Below are 26160 nucleotides of genomic sequence, written 5' to 3' on the forward strand. Positions count from 1 at the left end.
GCCATTTAACAAATTTATTTATTTAGTTTTATCATAAATAATGCTTAGTTTTTGTGTATTTTTTTGTAAGTGATCTACTTTCTTTATTTTATGCTTACTGTATATTGATAACGAAGTTTCAGTCTGTGGTATTTCCTTTTTGCAGAAGAATTTCATGGGCAGGTGTAAAGCTTTTTAATCTTCAGGTACCTACCTGGTTGTCCCAATAGTGTTTTTTATCTTTTTTTTAAACACATAAATTGTGGAATACATTTTTAATAAAGAGTAAATAACTCTAATAATTATTAACTCTTAAATAATAGAAATACGTTATACATAATGGTGAATGATTGATACACGGATGTAAAATTTTATATTACATTAACAATGTAATGAATTTTTTAATAAATTTAAAATGAATTTATGTATAGTATTTTCCCTTTGATGGTTCCAAATGGGAGAACTGTAATGTACCCCCAAAAAATAGCCTCGTGATTTGGCATTCGTTTTTTTGTTCTGCCATTAACCTATTTAATAGTGGGTGAGGTATTTTGTAAACAACTCTCGAAAATAAAAAATTAGTTAATTAGCTTTATATAAAACCATTTTAAGAAAAAAAATGCCTGTTCAGCATAACATTGAAATTAAAAATGACATCCACAGAAACTCACAAAGAATTTGACCTGGATAATCTAATTTAATTTTATTCTTTATTTATCAATTACTTTAGAAACAAGAATTACCAGTTTTGTCTTTCTACCATTTATTGATTGATGTAGTTATGTAACTAATGAGTTTTTTGGATGTTGTTATTGTCAGAGATTCAGTGCATTCGTTACAATCAATACTTGTTATTCCTGACTCAGAAAGTAGTATATTGTTCGCGACAAGATCAGATGATCATTTAGTTAGAAGAGATATATTGTGTAACACGGGTACGTAATTATTGAATCAGCTTATTTATCTCTCATTTAGTTATACTTTTTATAAAATATATTGCATAAAATTAAGAACGGTTATTAAAAGCAGATACAGTGAAATATTATTACATATTTTTTAGTATGTATTAAACATTTTTCTACTCCATATATTAGAAAGAATTTAATTGTGATACGGTGATCGTGTTCATTTAAATCTAATTAATATCATACTTGAACTATTTAAATTTTCCTAATAATCCCATATAATCACCTATATTTTGATTATAGAAAAAATCAAAATTAACCTAATAAGTAATAACCTGTCCATATATTGTTAATATTCTGACCCCCAACAGTCTATATTAATAATTAGTTTGCTAATACTAGTCCCCCTTTTTATCATGTTAACATTGTATTCTCGGGGGGAAAACAAAATTTATATAGCACTAAAGAACTTTAGTATTAAGATATTTGAGTAGATTTGTTCTATTTTATTTAAAAATTATTAGTTTATCTCCTTTTCTCCTCTCCCGACTTTCTTTCCTATTTTTTATATTTTAATTATCTCTCCTTTCAGGTTATCACATTTTTGTTTGAATATAAAAAATTATTACATGATTTAGGAGAAACTCACTTAGATTATCATCGTCATTAATGATGCATTAATCATTTAAAATCAAATTGATTTATTTCAAGTTAATAATAAAAATGTAGTTGGGCCATTAATCTTAAACTACCTAGCTACTAATTCTAATAATTTCTCATAAAATGTGGCCATATCTTAAACAAGGTTTAATTTTTGATACAGTATCCATGTAAATTTAGGAATCTAATCATGCATATATAGTTGGATTGTTTGAACTTTGCTTGATAATCTTGCAGTATATCAGATTCTATGGCAAATAATCATAAAATTCAATAATCCAACAATACCTTCCTAATTTCTTCGATAATGAGATACTTCCTTTTTTGCCAAAGTTGTTTTCATAGTATTGTGGTGGGGCTAATGGCACTCCCAAATGTTCATCTAGATTTTTCATAAACCAATCATAATTTAATAAAATGAAAAGTTAAAATTTAGATTGATGAATGAGAAGTGTTAATAGACAGTTTAGAGTGTTAGTAGCACTATTTTATTGAAAGAATGTTATATCCTCATGTGGACCTTAGTTCAACCTAAATTTTAGAAATTTAGACTTTAGAGGCAGTGCCAAGAGTCCAAGAGTAAAAAAATAAATTAATAAATATGGCTATATCAAAAAGAGAAGCTAGGGTTCACGTAGTCCTTAAGATACGATTATATATAAAGCCATTCACTTGACATTACGCAATGCATGTACTTTTTTGAAGCTCCTTGTCAAGGTTCCAAAGAGAGTTAGTAAAACAAAATTTCATAGTGAAAGAGGAACTTATTTTAGGACAATATATAACTGAGTCATGTATATGGTCTTCGTCTGTATAGGTCTATCACCTATATACATATATATCTATGTTCCTTTGGGCGTTCTTAATTAACACCTTTTGAGATCTTTTCTTTGAAATTCGAAAAGAAGTTGAAACTTATTTGTAGGTTGATATTGGTAAAAGGTGAAGATGGCTTGTAAGATGAGGAAACAGGTTTTCTTCCTATGGTGGTTTGGAATGGCTGCACAACTCTGCTTCTTGCTCGGTGTGTCTGCTAAGAAGACATCATTTAGGTTCAAACTCCTTAATTTTAAATAAAAGGGTTTAATATTATATTATTCTTTATTTTTATTGGCGAATTTAATATTATTTTATTCTTACTCAATGCATGGCTTCCACTTGCAGAAGAAATATAAGGGAGATCAACAGTAGCCTAATTCACTTTCCATTCACTGTGAATACACGACATCATAAGCAGGTGATATACTAGTTTAATGTTAATTAAAAATTATGAGAGAGGGAAAAAAAGGGATTGGTTATTTTTTCTCATCATATAATACCAGATTATTTTTTCTATTGTCAGGTGGTAATTGATAATGGTATCGTTTCCGTTAAGCTGGCAAACCCAAAGGGCTATGTCATTGGAATATCATATTCAGGAATTGACAATCTGCTTGATACTAAACTTAAAGAAAACAATAGAGGGTACCCTACTTTCATATTTATTCAATCAGAACTATGGCATAAAAAATTGATCTACTATATATCCGTATAAGTCATGGATTAATTTTCATAATCAATAATGGGCTCTGATATTTGTAGGTACGTGGATGTTGTTTGGAATAAAACTGGAAAAGAAGCTAATACCTTTCAGAGGTATAATATATCTATCACTCTCAATAAATTTCTGTATTCAATTATTCATACACTTGATAGAATTAGTAATAATCAAGGGTAATGAAAAGGACGAGTACCTAATTGCTAATCGGGGATAATCTGGATAAAATGTTCATGCATCTCAATATATCACTGATTATAAAGTTATGCATGCATATTGCACTAACGTGATTCAATAACAAATTTATTTATCTGTAATCAGTGAAATAGACAAATTTATATAATAGAAACTTTGTATCGCAGAGTCCATGGGACACGTTTTTCAGTCATAACAGCGGATGAGAATATGGTGGAGGTTTCATTTTCAAGAAGATGGACATTTTCTATGGGAGGCTCAAGTGTCCCCATAAACATAGATAAAAGGTTGATTCATCTGTTAATATCATTCTACAGAAATATTTTCAGAACCAGGGAAGAATATTTTGTTGGTTTTGAACTAATTATCATTATTGTTTGGTATAAATTTCTTCTAGCATCCATCTTACCCAGAAATAAACAAAATTTGCAGGTATATATTAAGAAAAAACGATTCAGGATTTTATTCATACATAATATTTAATCGTCTACCAGGATTTATCGGAACGAAGATATCTCAAATTAGATCTGTTTTCAAACTTCATTCAAGGTAATTCGAAAAACATTGCTCTAGTAAAATAAATATTGTATTTTTCTTTTTTATGTAAATTTATGATTAATATAATATTTATTATTTTTATGACATTGATATGTCTTCTATCTAAAAAAATATTAATGACACAATATGACTAAAAAACGATTACGAAAGATAACAATGATTTTTATGATGCCTTTAAGTAAACTTAAAAAAGGCATAAGCTTGCTATACAGGCATGGCATGCTTTTGTAAAATGGCAAAAATTCTTTTAACGTGCAACTTTTATTTCAAGTTTGATGAGTAGAGACCAAATTATAATGCCAATTTGGTTGAATAATGATTTGGATCATTCATTATATTAAATATTTAAATTAATATATATTAAGCCAAATTTACAGGTGGAAAACCCTTTGTAGAAAGGGCGTGGTATGATAACACGTCTCATTTTGTTGATGTGATTCACCATTATTGATCAATAAAGTTGGTACAGCACTTTAGGTGAGTTAGTAATTTTTAAATCGTAAAAAAAATACATTTCAACTTGTGTCAATACGTGTAATTTTTGTCAAAATTTTAAATAAATTAAGAGTTAATATTTTTATAAAATTAGTGTAAAGTTTTTTTAAGTGATCAGAACATTCATCGTTCATGCATTGTTGTAATTAATTCATAAATGATGAATGATATACTTGTAAAAAATACTTGTGTCATGAATATATTAATTATTTTATCATAAATTAAAGGATTGTACTGAGAAAGCACCCATAATATTAAAGGGTTAAAAAAAACACGCATAAAATAAAAGTTTGTAGCCAATCATATATTATCTTATTTAATATTTAAAATAAATATATAAGAATTTACTGCTCTAGCTGATGCAATAATAGGAACTAAAATAATCTGGACTCTATCTGTCCTAGTTAGCTTGGGTTTTTTTGGCTTTTAACCCTGTTTCTTCATAAAATAAAATAATATATCATCATCTTAAAATTTTAACTTACAATAAATATATAAAACATTCACATTCAGTAATACTAATTCAAATCAGTTGGTGGTATAAAATTTATATCATATCAAAATTGCTCTAAATTAAAAAAAGAACAAGTAATTGTGAGAGAAAATAATTAAGCAATGGTATCCGATTTTTTTCAGTAGTCTTTGTCCTAGACAAACTATTTAATATTAACGTAAAACAAAATTATAAATAAGTATATTAAAATTAAAGATTTGATATGAGTGATTAGCTGTTAAAATTTAGAATACAAGTAGCTTCTGTAGTTTTTAAAATATAAACTGTGCTCTTTATATATCTTTCTTTTGAGATATCTTGAAAGAAAAACAAAAAAAAAATAAAGTTTGTGGTAAACTAATGAAAAAGCACCTAAGCAGGTTCCACTACATGGCCATATCAGATACTAGACAAAGGAACATGCCAACAACTAAAGATAGATCTACAGGTAAAACATTGGCATATCCTGAAGCTGTTCGCATAACTCGTCCATCTAACCCACGATTTATGGGAGAGGTATGTTGCACCCGTTCTGTTCTTATTCATTTTTTGTGGTTCCAGTTGAAAATGACCGTTAATGATTGAATGGTTGTGTTGGGCTCAGGTGGATGACAAGTACCAATATTCAACTGAGAACCAAGATAACACTCTTCATGGTTGGATTACCAAAGATTCTAAAGCAACCGTGGGTATTTGGACTATAACACCGAGTAATGAGTTCCGTAATTGTGGTCCCATCAAACAAGACCTCACTTCTCACTTAGGCCCAACATTCCTCAATGTAAGTCCATTCTCTTTTGAGAAAGATGCCATCTTATTACTTTAAATTACATTTTACCTTTGGATTCTAAATAACGGTGGAAACAAATCCAAAACTTAGGTCTTACTTAGTTTAAAAGCTTGATTTGACATACTAGCTTATTTAAATGTTTTTTATACTATATAATCTCATATCTATATTTAAATAGATTATTAGATCTACTTTTAATATAACTCTAGTAATCCTAACAATTAAATTATATTTTTGTATTTATTTTTATATTAAAATTACATATATATAATAATATTACTTATATTTAAATTGTATGATGTGAATATTATTACATAATATAACTAAATATTCTGATCTGTTAGGCTTAATAGACTTTTGAGATGGCCTAAAGTCTAGTTCATTAAACTAAATAGGCTTTTCAAAAAAATTGAATTTGACATGTTTACGAAAAAATATGGTGTAATCTAGCTTATTATAGGCTACGTAATAAGCCTCTGATAGGCGGAATGACATGTTTTCACCCTTAATTCTAAGGATGAAGTATGTCCTAGTATATTGAGATAAGTTAGGTCATGTTCACCTATAATAAGTTGACATATCACCAATATTTTAATGAAAGAACTTATATAATATTTTATGAAAGATTAAATAGGATAAATGTCATGAGTTTGTTGATTTGTTAGAAGTATTATTATTCTTCTATTTTTCTTATGAGTAATGTTATATTTATATAATTCCTTTTGCTAAACTTTTTTATGTGTAGATGTTCATGAGCACACACTATGCTGGAAAGAATGTAGCAATGTCATTTGGACAAGGAGAGACTTATAAAAAGGTTTTCGGTCCTTTTTATACTTATCTTAACTCTGCTTCAAGTGATGCTCAATTTCGATCTCTGTGGTCAGATGCTGTACAACAGGTAATAATTGCCCCAAGTTGTTATTGTTTATCATACACATTATAAATGTGAATGTGTTAGTGATTATGTTATGGGCACCACACATTATTTATTGTTGTTGTTTGATGAATTTAGAGATCCAAAGAAGTCCAAAGCTGGCCTTATGTTTTCCCTCAATCAAAAGATTTCATTCCACCCAATCAAAGGGGAACAGTAGCAGGATGCTTTGAAATCCAAGATAGGTATATGCTATAAACTCAAATATTTTGTGAACATTATCTGTATCATTCATTGTCAAATATGATATTCAAAAGTTGATGTTGAAATAATATAGTAGACCTGGTGCATCTGACTTTGCATGTTCTATGTTGATGCAATAATTTATTTAGCCTCAGAATCACTTGTAGAAAACAAGCTGAAGTTCCTTGCTTTACCAGGTTTGTAGCTATAGAGGGATCTCAACCTGCTGTGAATGCTTACATTGGTCTAGCTTTGCCTGGAGATGCAGGATCGTGGCAAGAAGAAAGTAAGGTACAATTAGAGTTAGAGCCATTTAGACATAGTTTCTTCAACTTTGAAGCGACACTGATGTAGCTAAAAGTGAATTCTATGCTGTTAACTCACAGGGTTATCAATTCTGGACTCGAACTGATGAGAATGGACACTTTGCAATAACAAATATTGTGCCTGGAAAATATAATTTGTATGGATGGGTTCATGGCTTTATTGGTGATTACAAATATGAGGCTATAATCACCATCACACCAGGTATAACTTCTTAAACAAAGTTGCAGAATTCATTCTTTGATTAGAAATTTCTTATTATATGTAATCACATTACTAATATTTAATATGTATAGTGTACAGTTTGAAATGCCTTCACACATTTCAAATATTAATTAAGTACTTATGATACCAATATTTTATTCCAGAACTTTCTTGTCTAATGGTTACCGCCACAAATGAATTAGAACTTGTTCCACTTGAAATTAATCGATTGTATTTGTACCTATAGGATGTGCCATCACCTTGGACTCACTTGTATATATTCCTCCAAGAAATGGTCCCACCCTTTGGGAAATTGGCATCCCAGATCGTTCAGCTGCAGAATTCTATATACCATACCCTCAGCCTAGGCTCCGTAACAACTTATACAAGAATGATGACAAAGAAAAGTTAGTCCAAATTCAGTTGCCAACAATTGATGCTAGCTTCTATTAATAGTTTCCACACTCTTTCTCTGTTTACTAACAAAGTATTTCTACTGTGACAGGTTTAGGCAATACGGGTTGTGGGCACGTTACTCTGATTTATATCCGCTTAATGATCTTGTCTACACTGTTGGTGTTAGTGACTATAGAAAGGATTGGTTTTTTGCTCATGTTAGCAGGTAACTTTGCTAATACAGTTTGTTAATTCTCAATTTTTGTTGGCTTTCTTTTTTATCTAACAGCTTTGTGATATGCAGGAGCATAGGTAATACTTATCAGCCAACCACATGGCAGATTATATTTGAACTTCAAAATAACACATTGAGAGGAGGAGACTACACGCTACAATTGGCCTTGGCATCAGCCAGTGGAGCCGAAGTGCAGGTACACCTCTTCACTTCTTGCATAACTGAACATTTTTTAACTATAAATGTTTTATGATGGAAGTTATTGAACCCAACACATTGTGGTTTTATTAGTCTCTGCAACCATATTGTGGTCATAAGTGCCATAGTATCAGCCATATTTTCTGCAATTCTCTGTGATTATAATAAAACTCACAACATTGGTTATGAATTATGGCCACTAACTTATTTATGTAATGCGACATCAGGTTCGGCTCAATGATCCAGGTGCTTATTCTCCCCTCTTCACAACAGGGTTAATAGGTGACGACAATGCCATAGCAAGACACGGAAACCACGGATTATACTGGTTCTATACCATAAATATACCTAGCAGTCATTTGGTGAAAGGAACTAACACCATCTATCTGAGGCAAGCAAGAGCTGCAAGTCCTTTTGTAGGAGTTATGTATGATTATATCCGCTTAGAAAGTCCTGCACCTCTTTGTGCTTCATTGTGTATGTAACTTGTAGTGAGGCAATAAGTTTGTGTGACTCTAGGTTAGCATTTTTTTTTATTTCACAGTTAATCTGAAGTCATAAATAGCATCATCAAGACCATTGGCTAGAAAGCTTTAATTTTGAAGAAAGAAATAAATCCAGTTATGAGATATCAAAGGTATCTTTTGGGTTAGTATCCTTGTCTTCGAGATTAAAGAAGAGTGGCTCATGCATAATGGGATAAAATGATTTTGGCCATATTTTCTTCTACCATTCGAGTAAGAACAATGAAAAAGTTTCAATGTTTAGTTAATTTATGACACTCCTTCCCAATTACATTAAATGTTTGAATCAACACTTTCCTAACCTATCCAAATATAAACAACTCAATATGTATGATGAATATCCAGAATCTCATATAATATCATCTCCTCTTTATTATGGAGCACACAAGAGTTTTCACTCCATTGGGATCCGCTACATTCATCTGTTTATTCAAGCAAAATGCTAAGTTCTTGAAACAAAAACTCAATAAATAAGACAGAATGTTATGCTAAGAAAAGGCAAAACAACTCTCAGCCCTTTCCACTTGCCTTTGTCTAGTCTTTAAGAAACAAATAGTTGTATTCAAAAGTTTGCCTTCAATGTATTTCCAATGTCAATCACAAATCGATATTTCACATCTGCTTTAACGAGACGCTCCATAGCTGTGTTCACATAATCAATAGGAATAACCTCAACTTCAGGTTTGACATTGTGTTTAGCAGCAAAATCAATCATTTCTTGTGTTTCCTTTAACCCTCCCATATGACTTCCAGCTACTATCTTTCTCCCTGCCATCAAATTAATTATTTTAACCTTGCGTTATACTAGCAAATCAGTAAAATAAAAGTGATGATATATGCAAGTTCTCTCCTTTAAAGATAAATAATATCTCTCTTGAGCAAAATTTTACTTAGCATAACCTATGGAGAGATTTTCCATATGCTTACCCAAAAGTAAAGGAAATACTGGCAACTCTAGAGGCTTCACTGGTGCACCAAGCATTACAAGCTTTCCATGAGACTTTAACAAACCAATCAATGGTGAGAGGGGATGAAATGCAGAAACGGTGTCAATAATACCATCCAAAGTTCCAATTGCAGCCTATAAAGAGAATAATATTAATGAACTCAACATCTTTGTCATTTGATCAATTTGACAGAAATATTAATTCATTGTCGGAAGTCAAGACGACATATACATTCATCTGGTCATGATCACTGCTTATCAGAAATGAATCAACTCCAAGATGTTGTATTGCTTCCTCTTTTTTATTAGGCGATGTACTAATTACTGTCACATTAGCACCAAAAGCTTTGGCAAACTTCACAGCCATATGACCTAGCCCACCAAGGCCAACCACACCAATATTTAAGCCAGGCTTGTCAAGTCCAAAATATAGAAGAGGACTATACACTGTGATTCCAGCACAAAGGAGTGGAGCAGCAACATCAAGAGGCAATGTATCAGGAATGTTGATCACAAAGTGCTCGTCCGCAACCATTGAGTCAGAGTAGCCTCCATATGTCATGGTGCCATCAATATCCTCAACACCATATGTGAGAATAGGATTTGGACAATAATTCTCAAGATTGTCAATACAATCTTGACATGAGTGGCAGGAACCAACCAAGGATCCCACACCCACATTGTCGCCAACTTTGAACTTTTGTACCTTGCTTCCCACCTCTGTCACTATACCAGTTATCTCATGCCTATATTTTGTAGGCCAGTTAATTAAAATAAAATGGATTAATTCCTTGGTATTCCAGTTTACCATTTTATAAACAAGACTATATGCCATTGAGAGGTACAAATACAATGAATACATTCATGATTTCACTACATATAGCACACCAAAGAGATCAACTAAAGATTAATATAGATTATAGAAGTAAAACACGATGTTCATGTTCCTTCAAATAGCTTATGAAACATAATCTGTGAGAACAACTTATGAAATGACTTATAGAAATAGCTTATGATCTTCAAATAAGTTTTATATTTAAATTTATTTCAATAATTTTGTCAAAAAAGCTTATGAAATAAGGTATTAGATTAGGATTTAATTAAGTTCCTCAATACAACCTATTCATAATTGATAGACTTAAATGTAAAAATTGGTATGAAATTAGAAAGCATATATACCCAGGTACTATGGGAAAGGTAGTTTCGCCCCATTCATTCTTAATCATGTGGAGGTCCGAGTGACATACTCCACTGTACAACACTTTCAATCGCACATCTTTCTCACCTGTTTCCCTATAATATTAGACAAACCAATGTATATTAGCAAGTAATGCCTTCATTTTTAACAACTTTTTTTGGTGAAGTTGTTTTTATTCTTGTAAAAAGCGGTGCAACAAATAAGTAGAAATATATACTCATGTTTCGATTGAAGAGTTGTGTGAACCTTCTGGAGAAATTGAAAGGGGAGAGAAGACCAGAAGCATTCCTTGCTGCCCATCCAAATGCCTTCCTGGGATGCTCTAATTCAGCCTCTGTTGCCATTTCAATGATCTGTTAATTATATTTCACTTAGAAGGGATATGTATATTTATCACTCGCTGACAAATTCATTAATATTGATTTTGCATGATTAGTTAGAGTGTCAGATCTCATAATATATTGCCACTCCACTTTGTCGGATTTTGTATCATTGATGCTGTTATTGAAGTGATAAAGGATGTAAGCAAATGCTGATGCTGATGCCACAATGCAAAATATTTGCTTCTGGATATGGGAAAGAGATATTTTGGTTCTTTATTTCGTTGTTGGTTTTTATCTTGGTCTTTTATTTTATTTTTTTGGTCCTTTTTTCTTTGAAAAATATTCCAGTTTTATCCTTCTGTTATAATGGAGTGAGTTAGTTGCTTCCTTCTATTTATTTCCTCCATATTCTTCCTTTACATAAACTATGTTTCTCAGTGTGGTTTTAGAAGAGAATGAAAGTGATAATTTGAAAAATATTCCTTGGCAGTTAAATGAAGAAGAGAGAAACATTTCAGGCATCTATTTTCATATTTCTCTCAGTTTTTATGGAGATAAAATATTAAAATATCTAAATAATTTTAGTAAAATTGTATAATAATATTATTGTTTATTTTTATTATTAATTATATTTTTTAGGAAAAATAACAAATATTCTTACATTATTATTATTTTATTCTTCTGTAATCTAAATTTCATACTTCTAGACAAAATAGATATTTGTCTTCCATTCTCCTTTGCTTCCTCCATATTTCTAGCTCTTTGGTATTTCTCATTCCATTTCTCTAGTAACTCCCAGACATACCATAATTTGTGCACCACAAAATCTCCATAATTTAAATCTTGAAAAGGCGTGTAGGAATGTAAAAAAAAAAAACTTCTAAATCATGTGGGTACTCATCATGATTTCCTCTCAAATACACCTATCTAAGACTATGTTTGGGAGTATAGTTTTGGGGGCATGGAAGAGATGACTTGAAAAGTTTTTCCCTAGTTTAAAGTTAGATGAAGAAGGGGAGAAGTTTTGAAGGATTTCTTAACCCTCTAAAACATACTATGTGTTTATTTTTATAGACCTTTAATTTGGGATTTTATGAAGACAATTTTTCAAAATATATAAATATTTTTAGTAAAATTATATAATTCATTTCTTATTTTTAATTATATTTTTAAAATAAAAATAAAAAAAAATATTTCTACATTATCACTATTTTACTCTTCTCCCATCTAAATTTCATACTCCAAAATAAGGAAGATGTTTGCCTTCATTTTTCCATTCATTCCTCATCTTTCCTAGCCATTTGATCTCTCTCATTCTCTTTCTCTCATAACTCCCAAACATACCCTAAGATAGAACCACTACCACTCTAAGGCTATGTTTGGGAGTTATGAGAGAATGAGAATAAGAGAGTTCAATTGACAATGAGGGAAAGAAAGTGAAGGAGAAAAGAAGATACATCAATATAAACTTATATCTAATTTATAAAATTCGTGTTTAGGTATTTTGACATATTTTTTTATAAAAATCTCAAAATGGTATAATTGTGATATACATGTGAAATAAGAATATATTTTACAAAGTTATATCTATTACATTTAACATCCAAAACAACACTCTCATAGAAAGCCTATGGGCACAAACTCTTCATTCTTAATGTTGTTGGTCACCATTATAATAACTTGTCATTTTCTATTCTTATATTCGCTTTAAATTGCTACCATTACTCATCATAAAATCACCATTTATGGACATTGTCGATGTAAAATTATATCAATGGCGAAATAATTCATCACTTTGAAGCTCGTGTCAGGGAGAGAGAGGAAGAACAATGAAAAGTTTTAACTTTAGTTAATTTACCTTACCTACCGGATAAAAACAATGTTTGAATCAATACTTACCTAACCTACCGGAAAACAACAATGAAATATGTTGGATGAATATCCAAAATTAATATATTATCATATGTTCCGTAATACATAGCGCAAAAGAGTTTACATTCAAATGTGATTATAATCATGATTCCACTACACACACATATTTATACAAGCATAATGCAAGTCCTTAACGCAAAAATTTAATAAACAACACAAAATGATATGCTATGAAAATTAATCCAACTCTCGACTTTTTCCTCTTGCCTATCTTCAATCTCTGAAATCTGAACCATCCATAGTTTTACTCAAAATTTGGGTTTCAACGTGTTTCCAATGTCAATCACAAATCGATATTTCACATCTAGTTTAATGAGGCGCTTCATAGCTGTATTCACATAATCAATAGGAATAACCTCAATTTCAGGTTTGACATTGTGTTTAGCAGCAAAATCAATCATTTCTTGTGTTTCCTTTAACCCTCCAATGTTACTTCCTGCTACTATCCTTCTCCCTGTCATCATAATAGTTATTTCAACATTTGAGGAACAAATTATCTAGGCATAATCTATAGAAACACTTTTCATGTGCTTACCCAAAATTAAAGGAAAGACTGGCAACTCTAGAGGCTTCTCCGGTGCACCAACCATTACAAGCTTTCCGTGAGACTTTAACAAACTAACCAATGGTAAGAGGGAATGAACCGCAGAAACGGTGTCAATAATACCATCCAAAGTTCCAATTGCAGCCTACAAAAAGAAAGAAATTAATGAATTCATCATGCTTATCATTTAATCATTTTGAAAGGAATAATAAGGCATAGTCCAAATTCCAAACATCATTTACCTTCATCTGATCTTGTTACCATTGAATCAGAGTAGCCTCCATATGTGATGGTGCCATCAACATTCTTGGCACCATATGTGAGAATTGGACTTGGGCAATAATTCTCAAGATTGTCATCAACACAACTTTGGCATGCGCGGCATGAACCAACCAAGCATCCTACACCAACGTTGTCGCCAACTTTGAACTTTTGTACCTTGCTTCCAACCTCTGTCACTACACCAACTATCTCATGCCTATATTTTGTACACCAATATATTAGAATCAATTGTTAGAGTTAGAATAAAGATGAATAGAAGTGAGAAGAATACCCAGGTACGAGAGGATATTTGGAAATGCCCCATTCATTTTTAACCATGTGGAGGTCAGAATGACATATCCCACAATACAACACTTTGAATGCCACATCATTTTCACCAGTTTTCCTTCTTGAGAAATTGAAAGGGGACAAAATACCAGAAGTATCCCTTGATGCCCATCCGAATGCCTTATTGGGATGCTCAAGTTCAGCTTGTGATGCCATTTCACTTAAATGCTCTCTGTCAATTAAGTGGCTGAAATGGAAATGAAAATGTTGTAACTTGAAGAGCTTTTGACTATTTATAAGTGTTACATTCAGGGGTTGTAGTTGACGTATTTGCTTACGTGTTAATGCTTTTTGTTGACAATGTACTATTGATACATATATTGATGTATTTGCTTACGTAGTGAATGCTTTTGTTGCCACTATTGATAATGTTGACTTATTTGGTGACGAATTTGACTAATTTATCTTGAGCCTTCACGAGCTTTTCTTACCTACAGTGAAAGCAATATTTGTACAAGTATGGGGGACACATCCATGATAAAAAAGTATAGATATATAATTTCTTTTTAAAAAAGATTAATATCTATTCCGATCAATTAATAAGTTTTCAAATATTAAGGCCTAAAATTAATTTACTTTATTTTAAGAATTTATATTTGATGAGTAAAAGAGAATATAATGAACTTCTAATTTATTAAAAAATTGTAACTCCCATAATTATCTTTTAGCTATTGAAACAATGATTGAAGGAAATACTCATGTTTTTTTCATTAAGCAAGGAACTAATCTTTTTTAGATGTGCGAATGTCTCCCTCAGTAAGTATCGCACCCAAGAATCTAATATCTCATTTCTTAATTTTCTGGGGTTTAGTAAAATGTATATTAATGTATTGTTGGTTGAGTTGGTTGATTTATTAAGAAAAGTGGAAAACTGGTTATAGTTGGTTCAACAAGCAAGAATTTTGACTTACCAATTATGCCCATGTTGATGGATAAGTTTCCTATCTTTTTCTTTCATAATGTAAGAATTGAACTCATAATATAATAGAAAATATTGATTTTACAACATATGGATTAGGGAGGAAGGTAATTGCTGGTAGTGCTAGTAGATGGATAACAGGGCGCTAATATATGATCTATTTCGTAGCAAAATACCCTATCATTTGCAGATATGGAGATTATTTATTCCCATATATTATGTGAACTCTGCTTTAAAGCGACTTGGAAACAATAGTGTTAAATATCGATCTCTCATCGATGTGGCCGATATGCCCAATTAAAAGATTATAGGGCCCATGAAAGAAAGATTCAAGATGACTACTAGGAAGCCCAAATACATAGATTATTATGTGTAATAAATACTGAGAAGTAGTAGATGCTATAGCCATGTGTTTTTTCCTTTGTTAGCTATTTCCCTTTTAGTATTTTGTTGTGTTGCATTTCTGTTTTTAAACCTACGAGCAGCCATTGATTTACCTGTGTGTTTTTTAATTACTATTGTCATGAATGAGAAAGCAAGAAAAAATATTTAAATTTCCTCATTTTTGGGCTTGGAGGCCTCCTTACAACTACACCAGTGAATCCGATGAGGAAAATTGAATGTTGACTTTTACATTTTATAGAGGCACAAGAGGCTATTTTCAAAAGTTAAAAGTTAAAAATATAGCAAATTAGTAATAATAGTCCTCAAAAGATAGCTCAATTTCTTAAATTGTGAAGCACAAAGTGTATACAGTTAGGTACAATCCGATCAACAAGGTGTTGGTCTAGTAGTATAATTACATACCTCGAAAAAAATTAGTTTTTTATAAAAAAATTAAGATAATACTTTGATAGTATAATTTTTTTAAACCACATACCTCTAATGATGCATGAATGCATCCAATTGATCACTGGGATCATTCATGCTTAAGAAGAATTGATCAGTCATCAAACCCACTTTGAACCGAATCAAACCTATTACAAACCGATTTAGTAAACCCACTAAAGAATATTGAAAGTGGCATTTACGTAGTCTGAAATGTAATTTACTAGGAGACGCAAATTCTCCATTTCAAAGGGTGTACATAAATTATTTATATATTTTTTATTAACTTTCAAACTTTTTTTAATACTACTCAGGCAGTCAGGCTCTGCATTTAAATAAATCTACGTACGTCAGATGATTATATTTATTTCATATTAGTACTATAAAATATACCCAGTTTTATTAACCAGTGATTTAATCAATAACTCACTGGTTGAACCCTTAATTTAGTAATCCAATATTTCAATCGATAGTCCAAATTTAATAGTATCGATAAAAAAAAATCATTATTTTTTACACAAATATATGTTTTTTTTAAAACCAATATTTTTTGATAAAAATATAAGGTTCAATCAATGGTCCCAATTTTTTTGATAAAAAATATAAGTTGTTAAAAGGAATGTAAATCTAAACTATAATTTATCGAAATGAATCCCAAAAATCATTTTAATTATAGGTTTATTAAAACAATCACATTAACCCCTTTGGGAAAAATATATATTTTATCATTGGATCATTTATTATTTATATTTATTTATTATTGACTATTTGAAAAAAAAAACAGTTCAAATAAATAGTAAATAAAATATAAATATAAATAATTTTTTTCTAACATTACATTATAGTCTTACTTATCGCAACAAATGGGAGTCAGACTCCTCTCCACTAATGGAGAGGTAAGTTAGGGGGAAATATACTAAGAATTCAATAGACAATGACATTTATGACATTTACTTTTTATTAAAATTATAATTTTGACTTTAAAAATACACTACAAAGTATAACTTACCTCTCTATTAATGGAGAGGAATCTTAGTCAACAAATTGAGTGAAGGGTACGACGGCAGGAAAAGCAAAGCAGTAAACAGTGAAGGTGATAGTTGAAATGTTAAGGACTATATCACTATACAGTTATAGCTAATAGGGGACATAGCAGCATAGACCTAGCACGCTCATCATTCAGTTTTTAGTTTGAGTTAATTATACATACACTGAATTTTAGTTTTTAGTTATACAAACTACTCCTTACTTTTTACACCTATACAAACTTTACTTAGTTCTTATATTTTCATTACACTTATTTCTCTTGCAGGGGTAGTCAGTATAATAAAAAATAAAGGATTTATATAGGTGTAAAAAAGTAAGAATAGTTTAATAAAGGGTTTATATAGGTATAAAAAAGTAAGGATAGTTTATATAATTTCACTTAAAAGCTCAGTCTTAATATAATTTACTCAGTTTTAGTTTTTACCACGCTCTTCATTTTCTTTATTTTATTTTACAGTCACAGACGGCATCACAAGCCTCAGTATCACAATTCAATTTCTCTCTGATACCCAAAGTATTCGATATTTTCTAAACTATTTTTATTAAAAAATAAATTAAAAATTTAAACTCTTCAAATTTTATTGATGTCACATGTTATTTTCTTGAAGTATTGGATTCTCAACCCGAATTCCATCAGTGGGCAGTGCTAGTAGTTCAGTACCATCTACCATACCAAACACTGTATATAACTGCATGTGTACCAGAGCCATACATTAGGTAGCAAAGAAATAACTAAATATTTAACCTCGTCATATTTTTATCATTATTTTCTGATCACATTCAGATTCAGTCAACACCATCTTTAAATCAGAATTGATTGTTCATTTGACGAACCTTTTCGGTTTGCTTTCGGATTTTGTCGTTAAGTGAATAAACACTTAAATATTTTTTCCTGTAAATGAAGAAAGAGCAATTTTAAGGTTGTGTTTTTTTAGTTTTTATTCAATGTTCTTAAATTTTTTGTGTCAGTAAAATCTTTTTTATCATGCAATTGTTTAATACAGACCTATTATTAAAGAGAACAAAATATTTATTGAAAAACTTAATCAAAACCAACAAAATTAAAAGGGAGTAAGCAATTCTACACGTTTTGTTATATGGAAAAGCAGTATCAAGTAAAAAAGAAAAAAAATAGTGTTCTGTCAAGGATGTATCCATTCAATCGACCGTTCTCTTAATAGTATTATTTAAGAAACACAAAAGTAGAAAATTAATATAGGAGAACTAAATGAAAAAATGAAGATCTAAATAACACCTCCTTAAAAATTAGTGATGAATTTTGTAACGAACAAAAAATAATGAAGAGGCATTAACTTTTATACTGTTTGATTTGTCTTTATACTGTATCATATTTTATTTAACTTAATTATCATATTTTTTTGTTTAAAATATTAAACTTATATTTTCTACATAAATATTCAATGTAACGCATATATATAAATATGAGTGATTTATGCATAGACAAACAAGATAAATAATTTATATAATTTTACTAAAACTTATTGAGTGTAAATAAATTTAATCTTGTTTTTAATACAAAAAGTATTTATTTGTCCTTGTGACCTTATTAAAGAATAACTTAATGACACTCTTGACATCCTCCATAAATTAATAACTTTTATTCTTTATTTCTCTTATTCTTTCTGCATTTATTTATGATAAGTAAATGGAAGTGGGGCTTCCGAATTCTGTCCAAGCAAAGCATGTTTCTGTCCTATGCTTTCATTGCTTCTTGTTCATTGTATGCCTCAAAACCCTGTCTGCTTCTCTTATGTCTGTGATCCCTGTCTACTTTTCTGTTATCTTCCCTTTTCTAATAACCAATATATCCCATACTGCTATTGTTAAAATCCCACATTTACCCATTTGAAGTTAAGCTCTCATAAATGAACCCCATAAAACCACTTACTATGCCTTTTGTATAAATTCAATTAAGAGGAGGGTAATATTCCCCGGCAAGCAAAACAGATCAAATGAGAGATGTTTCGATACCTAGCTATACAAGCCATATTCGACCAAAAGTCTTTTTATTTATTTATATTATTTAAGTTTTAACCCGTTTCTCTAATGAAATAAAATATCAATTTAGTCATTTATCTTTATATTTTGTGTCGATTTCACTATTCGAATATATTTATGCTAAATTTACATCGGAATATGTTGTTGCTAATGGATCAAATTGATGTTTTTAAGCAAAGTATGAAAAACAAACTCAATAAATAAGCGATGTTGTGAAAATATATTTCAAACTTGAGAGTCAAGTATGAGTCAAGATTGAATTAGTATAATCCTATGAAGATACCTTAGCTGATTATGGTAACATCCTTTTTTTGTTAGCACTTGCTTATGTTAGCATCCTTAAAGCTTTAATTTTAACTTTATTATTTGGAGAGCCAAAAGAAACTGATTATTTAAAACTAGTTCATGCATAAGTAGGAAAATCTAGGTTATATATTTTTTTTTCTAAAAATGTTTGTGTGTTCGTTGATTTTATTTTTGGGAATATGCTAAAATTTAATTTAAAAGGTTAGGCTTGAGTCCAAAGAACAAGACACAAAGTCATTATATACTCACACATGTATTTGGGAACCGACCATAATTCACTAGCCATATAACATATGCGTAAAACAGAACACCAAATTAACTTCTTAAAGTGATTCGAAACAAATTGGAGAAAGGTGATTATTTTGGTAACATTCCTTGGTTTCGAAAAGGTTTGATTTAGCACTTTATTGATTTAGAAAAAAGTTGATTGCACTTCAGTGCATCTTGTTGATTTAGCAAAAGATTGGTTGCATTCTGGTGCGTCTATTTACTCTTGAAAAATGATGGTTGAAATTTGGTGCATCTTTTTTAATTAGAAAGTAGGGATCATTGTACTTTGACATAATTAAGTACAAGCACATTCAACCGAAATAAAATTCAATAATGTGCACCATATAAATTCAAGAGAGCAAGGACAACATATTATATGCACCACACGTACTTTTTTAAGCGTGCAACAATAACAAAATATGTGCATCATAATTCATAATCTTTCAAGAAAGCAAGATCATCATTGTATGCACCATATAAAGATTTTCAAGGGAGGAAGAATGTCATTATGTGCATCATACATTTTCACGGAGTAGATTATAAGAACTATGTCTGATTTAAATTTCAAATACAATTGGGGGAAAAATTCAAAACCGAAAAGGGCACATGACATCTCTATTTCAAACATAAAGTATCATTATAAACAAATCTACTCTGGAAAAATATGCACCCAAGGGTTGGTATAGGGATTGATGTTTACTTTTAAAATAGGAATTTATGGCTTTAAAATAGTTTACCGTGTTAAATATATACTTTATTATTTATTTATTTTTTCTGTCTACCTGGACTACTTATGATTTAGGTTTTTTATTTTATTTTAGCAAAGGTGACAAAGCAACCTATATATTAATAATAAGAGTTATTATAAGAAAAGCACTTACAAATTTCTAAACCTATAATTAGGCCGACCTACCCAATTTTTTCCAAATTCATTAGAGATGAAAGAAAACATTACATTCCACCAAGCATTTGATCTAGATAAGCAGCTATAATTAGCCATTTGATCCGTGCAAGCGTTACCCTCCCTGAAGATATGGGATATGAAGAAATTCATAGTGGAGTATAGAGCCTTGCATCTAGAGAATGGATTTCCCTTGGAATATATCTACGATCAAAGATGAGTCACACTCTAACCAAAGGTTATACCATCTCCTTGTGTGAGCTATTTCCACTGCCAGAATTGCAGAATGAAGTTCCGCAAAGAGATCATTGTTAATATCCAAGTAGGTTGTGAAATCAGCAATAAACTGACCGCAATGGTTTCTGAAAATTCCACCACCCCCTGCATGACCAGGGGAACCAGGGGCAGAGCCATGCGTGTTGACTTTAAGATACCCCTAGGCTGGAGTCTTCCAAATCACCTCTGAGATGTTAGGAGCTTTACTAAACTTAAGAGGCACATTGAAAAGCCTTAGAGTGAAGAATTCTTGCAGAGAAGTGTGAGCCACTGCTGTAGATAAGGAACCAGAAAGAGAAGATTCCCTCTTAATCTTAGCAATAGCTTGGTGTATCGAAATTTTCCTATCCTCAAATCTTTTTTGGTTTTTGCAGTATCAGATGATGTTTATGGTGTGAATGATGCACGCGTGGAACACATGGTTCAGCAGAGGACTCCGATGATTCTTGGAGCTAGATAGAGCTAAGTTGATTGAGGATAAGTGTAAGGAGATTGAGAAAGAAGAGCTTACCCAGGACCATAAATAATTGGCAAAATGGTAGTGTAAGAACAAATGGTTAGAGGATTCAGAGCTACCACTATAGAGATTGCAAATTGAAGGCAAACTACATCCTTTTTTCTGCAGATTCTCATCTGTAGGCATTCTGTTATTCAAAAGCCTCCATAAAATGAATGACTTAGAGGGAGGAATAGAGGAGAATCATATTTTGTTGCACCAATTAACATTAGGGACAGGCATGCTGATATGAGAAAAACAACCTTTAGGCTGAGGATGCCATCATTAGAGCTCTGCCAAATTAACTTGTCCTTGCCAATAGAGATTATGGTTGATGCAATTTGCTTTGTAATTGTTGGATGATTAGTGGCCAAGCATTGAGGAATAGTCCATTTAGAGTTGTGGATGAAATCAGTTACCTTTGCTAATAGGGAAGAGTGGATATCAGCAGGAATTTCCAAGGTGTCCACTAGAGACTCTCCAAGCCAGTTGTCTGTCCAGAAATTAATATTTGACTCCTCTCCAACCAACCATAATGAGTTACTAAGCACCAGGTTCCATTTCTCTTTTATGTCGGGCCAAATAGAAGATTTGAAATACCTGGAGGGAATGGTTCACTTGCATCCAAACCTCTTCCTATAGAATTGAGCCCATTCTTGACTAGAAGAAATCATATCCCAAGTTAGCTTCATCAAAGCAGCTTTGTTGATCAAGTGAAGGGGCTTTATACCAAGTCCACCATCCGCCAAAGAGTTGCAAACCTGACTCCAAGCCACTGTGACCAGTTTCCTGACCTCAATGTCACCTGCCCAAATGAAGTTTCTAATTTTCCTGTCTAATTATTTAACAAGTTGGGAAGGCCATTTGTAAATATGGAAGCTGTACACAAGTATGCTTTGAATCACAGACTTTACCAACTCCACCATTCCCATAATAGAAAGATTAGAGCCCTTCCAATTGGCAAGCTTTGTAGTGATTTTATCAACAATTGGTTGAAGATGAAGCTTCTTAGACTTTCCTTTGAAGATTGGAACACAAAGATAGACAAAAGGAAGGGATCCATCAGAGAATCCTAAGTAAGAGCTAAAATTAGCTATCTTTGTCGGAGAGGCATTAGAAGTGTAGAATTCGCACTTGCTAGCATTGATATTTTGTCCAAATGCTAAGGCATAATCAGTGATGAAATGCTTAAGAGCTAGGATCTCTCTCTTGATTCCTTTGCAGAAGATGAATATATCCTCAACATAAATAACATGGCTAGGAGCTTCAGAAGAAGCACGACTAGTAATTGTACTGATTTTGTTCTTATTAACAAGCTTCATAATGCCCCCGCTAAGAACATCTTCAACAATGCAAAAAAGAAGAGGAGATAGAGGGTCACCTTGCCTGACCCCTCTGCTACATTTGAAGAAGCCCACATTCTGACCATTAACACTAATGGATAATCTAGCTGATTGAATGATTGCTTGAATCCAATTGTAGAATTTAGTGCATAAACCAAAAGCCTTGAGAGAATTTACTTATGATTTAGGTTGACTATACAATAAATATATCAATTCAACTTTTGAGTAGTGACAAATGCATCATCAATTATCATTTATAATATATAAAAGATATAAGTATTTGTAAAATTCTAACAGTGTCATTTTTAACTTGTCTAAATTAAATTAACATCTTTTTATTACAAATTGATTTTTTCAAAGGAAAAAGGGTTTATTTAATTACAAGATAAAAATAGACTTAAAAACAAACCCTCTTAGATTACATCCACTAAAAAAAAACCAAAGATAAGCCTCAGACAAGATAAGAACATACATCATAAACTTAGGCTATATAAGAATGTGGAACAAATATAGAACAACACCACAATTCCACAAAAAGTTGAGTTCAAATTTAAATTACATTATTGTTTTGGAATAGAAAAAATAATTACTTTTAGGAAATGTTGTATGCATTAGGAGTGAGTAGGACTCGACCCTACACGCTCACTCAATTTGATTTGATCATGATATAGACTAAATATGGTCGAGGTTTATCAAATTTAGGTTTGTGTTAAAAAATTAGACTCAATCAATATTTAGGACTAGGTAAAGGACAAACATGACCAGTACTAACCCATCTCATGACCATCTATTCATTATATTTGTATGTATCTATTCAATTATGTATAAAGTAATGACATCTCTTTAGTATAAAATTATCTAATTTTCCACCATATATATATATACATGATTATCAAAACATATATATTACTAAATTACATATTAATAATAATAAGTAATATTAAGAATATTTTATCTAAAAATGATATGCATTAGTTTCAGATTCAAATGTTTTTTCGATCGATATTTAGGATCAAGTAAATGAGAAAATGAGCCAACTGGGCCCATTTTCACTAGTATGCCGTGTGCAATTTAGGATCCACGATAATAATATAGTACTCAATCTCATTATTTGATTTCTAAATTGAGGTTTGTGGTATGCTTGTCTTCAAAGTAGATCCACCTTCTTCTAATTACCTCAAGTCTATTAATCTGTTCTTTCTTCCCAACTTCAATTAACTGAAAAACATGAACATTGAAGTAGAAGACAATAAAAGTAGTTACGTTACAGTGAGATAAGAGAGAATAGTTAGGTGGTGAGATATAACGTGAACCCTTGTTCTTATTATGTAACGTATGGGTATGGTTTCTGGTTTGGTCTCACGGGAATCCAGCCACCCCTCTCACATGTTCCTCTCTCTCTCTCCGCTGGACCTGGCTGGTTTTCATCATGTGTATAACAACTCGTTATGCTCCTAGTTTCTTCACAACCATGGACCATACAACACAAAGCTTTGGTCGGTGGTTCCATGTCATTGTATAAGACTCTAGATATTTATGCATTTGCCTAGTTAATTTTCTAATTATAAAACTGCATTTTATATTATTAGAAACGAGACTCATCAAAGCTTAAGCAATTCTTTTACATATAGAAAATGTAAAGTACATACTCTATCATTTCTATGCATAAAATTTCAAATGAACTCTTAATTACTTGGTCTCTGACTCAACGAGATTCTATTATCAATGACACATATATCACTTTATTAAATATCTCTAACAAGAAAACGGGTTGGGTACAGATAAATAATATGGCAGCTGAGGTGATGATGCATTGTAATCTCAATGTAAATCTCTTTTTCTGTTGCAAAGTTACTTGCACTGTGGATCTCATGGTTCCCATAAAGGTATTCTATTCTATCAAACTAAGTTGCAACAAGACAAACAGATAAATTGTTGATCACGACCGTTAAAGTCTTGTTAATAGAATGAGAATCTTTGCAGTTATAAGGGTTTTCACATTTGTACTTCCATTTATCAGATTCAAATATAGAAACAAACGTATCAAGCAGACTGGATTGATCAAAGTGAGATAAATGAGTTCTTCTATTATCTCTCTTCCTTTTTTCAAGTTGTGGAGAAAAAGTAACGTGACTGTTGAGTCTATTCTATTGGTTACATTTTCATGATTTTATATCATTGAGAAAACAAAAATATCATTGAGAAAACCAAGTTGTGGAGAAAAACAAACGTATCAAGCAGACTTGCATGATTTTATATCATTGAGAAAACAAAAATATAACCACCAATGCTCAGCACACAGTTGACAATGAATGAATAGTTTAACTATAATTAAAAAAGAGAAATCTATACAATCTTATTATTACAAATGAAAATGTTGTTTATAAGATTTGAGCTCATGATCTTCATACCATTATTAGTAGGTTGAGACTCATCCTATAATTAAATTATAATATTAGCACTAATTTTTTTTTATAGATATAAAACTGGTTTCGATGTGTTTAGAAGGAACTAGTCATGAAAAATATACCCTTGATGCAAAAATAATAGTAGACAAGAAAAAAGACTTAAAATTGATCTTTACACGAGTTCAATAAACCAACTTTCCAATTGTAGCTAAACATAACTTTTGAAAGGCTTGTACTTTTTTTTGCTGATACGCTGTTGGATTAATTTACAAAGGAAGAGGTTGTCGTTGGGGCCATATGCACATGCACATATATCAAGCAGTGCCATGCTGGCCAAAATAGACCACCACTTAGTTCACTGAAATTAACTCAAGTTAATGATGTTACACAAGGAAGATTGGAGGGACGGTAAAAAAAATATGACACGTGTGAGGTTTACTTTTCTTTTTGGGATAAAGATCATATGTTCACATTTATGTCTTATTTGGTGTCCCAAAACAGTGAGAAAGTTTAATTCATTTAAAAAGAAAAATTATAAAAACAAAAATTAATATTTTAATATTATTTTGTGAAGTTTGATTAGTTCGGAACATGAACACAGAGAAATTATGGGACAAATGATTCTGATACATTTTGGTACTTCAGAATAAGTAAAGAGTAGTGCAGTTAATCTTTAGTTCATCAAAAGGGACGTTTCAAAGAAGGAAATTGACAAGCTTGGAAAGTGTACATAGTAACCAGTGCTGTTATACGTACTGTTGGTATTGTATTCCCTTTTTCTGACTCGAGCTCTTCTTCCTCACTCTTACTAGCATCCTCTCTACACCTACCATTTGTTGTTTTATAGCTGCAAGATTCCACTTACAGCTTATAAAATGTATTGATATATTCCTATAGGTCATGGACCATGCATTTTAGTTATCAAATAATTATGTTTCTCACAAGTTTATCTACCATACATTTCCTCATATTAAGGATATATAGTAGAAATAGAATGCAAGTATATAAAGTTATAAACAAATTAAATAAAGTGAACTTTTCCCCCTACAAAATGCAAATGTTTTATTAAACATAAAAAACTTGAAAACAACTCTCTCTCAGGTGAGCAGCATTACAAGGCTCAATGAGTATGGATTAAAGCAGGAAAAAATAGTAATATAAAATTTTAGCCAATATATGCTC

General features: G+C 31.1%; 3 protein-coding genes across 4 annotated transcripts; 1 reads left to right on the forward strand and 2 right to left on the reverse strand.

Annotated features, from left to right (window-relative positions):
* LOC109350396 (rhamnogalacturonate lyase-like) lies at positions 2461-8718 on the forward strand. The gene is made up of 16 exons (XM_019591638.1): positions 2461-2596; positions 2709-2781; positions 2887-3008; positions 3126-3179; positions 3444-3563; positions 3709-3825; positions 5203-5338; positions 5427-5603; positions 6358-6513; positions 6628-6734; positions 6930-7023; positions 7119-7260; positions 7508-7667; positions 7766-7882; positions 7961-8087; positions 8317-8718. Exons 1-16 carry the CDS (start codon positions 2493-2495, stop codon positions 8572-8574), a joined length of 2064 nt encoding a protein of 687 aa, XP_019447183.1. The 5' UTR covers positions 2461-2492; the 3' UTR covers positions 8575-8718.
* Positions 8952-11162, reverse strand: LOC109349124 (probable mannitol dehydrogenase). Its single transcript, XM_019589808.1, has 5 exons — positions 11004-11162; positions 10739-10852; positions 9792-10305; positions 9541-9694; positions 8952-9381 (listed from the first exon to the last, which is right to left on the reverse strand). The coding sequence occupies exons 1-5, from the start codon at positions 11099-11101 to the stop codon at positions 9176-9178; spliced, it is 1086 nt and encodes a 361-aa protein (XP_019445353.1). The 5' UTR covers positions 11102-11162; the 3' UTR covers positions 8952-9175.
* On the reverse strand, positions 13038-14353 carry LOC109349125 (probable mannitol dehydrogenase). 2 transcript variants are annotated; one of them, XM_019589810.1, is made up of 3 exons: positions 13799-13880; positions 13548-13701; positions 13038-13466 (listed from the first exon to the last, which is right to left on the reverse strand). In XM_019589810.1, exons 1-3 carry the CDS (start codon positions 13802-13804, stop codon positions 13261-13263), a joined length of 366 nt encoding a protein of 121 aa, XP_019445355.1. In that variant the 5' UTR covers positions 13805-13880; the 3' UTR covers positions 13038-13260. The 2 variants fall into 2 exon arrangements, with proteins under 2 accessions (XP_019445355.1, XP_019445354.1); XM_019589809.1 differs by lacking the exon at positions 13038-13466 and adding an exon at positions 14110-14353 and having other exon boundaries at positions 13547-13701; positions 13799-14034.

The sequence above is a fragment of the Lupinus angustifolius genome, chromosome LG06 (genome assembly GCF_001865875.1).
Source record: "Lupinus angustifolius cultivar Tanjil chromosome LG06, LupAngTanjil_v1.0, whole genome shotgun sequence".
Classification (NCBI taxonomy): domain Eukaryota; kingdom Viridiplantae; phylum Streptophyta; class Magnoliopsida; order Fabales; family Fabaceae; genus Lupinus; species Lupinus angustifolius.

What these genes read in the sequence shown, in the direction of transcription:
- LOC109350396 (XM_019591638.1), top strand. Translation starts at nt 2,493, where the DNA reads ATGGCTTGTAAGATGAGGAAACAGGTTTTCTTCCTATGGTGGTTTGGA. An exon ending in CTTAAAGAAAACAATAGAGG is followed by an intron (nt 3,009 to 3,125) that starts GTACCCTACTTT and finishes TGATATTTGTAG; the next exon opens with GTACGTGGATGTTGTTTGGA. An exon ending in GGTCAGATGCTGTACAACAG is followed by an intron (nt 6,514 to 6,627) that starts GTAATAATTGCC and finishes TGATGAATTTAG; the next exon opens with AGATCCAAAGAAGTCCAAAG.
- LOC109349124 (XM_019589808.1), bottom strand. Translation starts at nt 11,101, where the DNA reads ATGGCAACAGAGGCTGAATTAGAGCATCCCAGGAAGGCATTTGGATGG. An exon ending in CCTTTCAATTTCTCCAGAAG is followed by an intron (nt 10,853 to 11,003) that starts GTTCACACAACT and finishes CTAATATTATAG; the next exon opens with GGAAACAGGTGAGAAAGATG. An exon ending in ACCTTTCCCATAGTACCTGG is followed by an intron (nt 10,306 to 10,738) that starts GTATATATGCTT and finishes TACAAAATATAG; the next exon opens with GCATGAGATAACTGGTATAG.
- LOC109349125 (XM_019589809.1), bottom strand. Translation starts at nt 14,321, where the DNA reads ATGGCATCACAAGCTGAACTTGAGCATCCCAATAAGGCATTCGGATGG. An exon ending in AAATATCCTCTCGTACCTGG is followed by an intron (nt 14,035 to 14,109) that starts GTATTCTTCTCA and finishes TACAAAATATAG; the next exon opens with GCATGAGATAGTTGGTGTAG. An exon ending in GGTAACAAGATCAGATGAAG is followed by an intron (nt 13,702 to 13,798) that starts GTAAATGATGTT and finishes TTCTTTTTGTAG; the next exon opens with GCTGCAATTGGAACTTTGGA.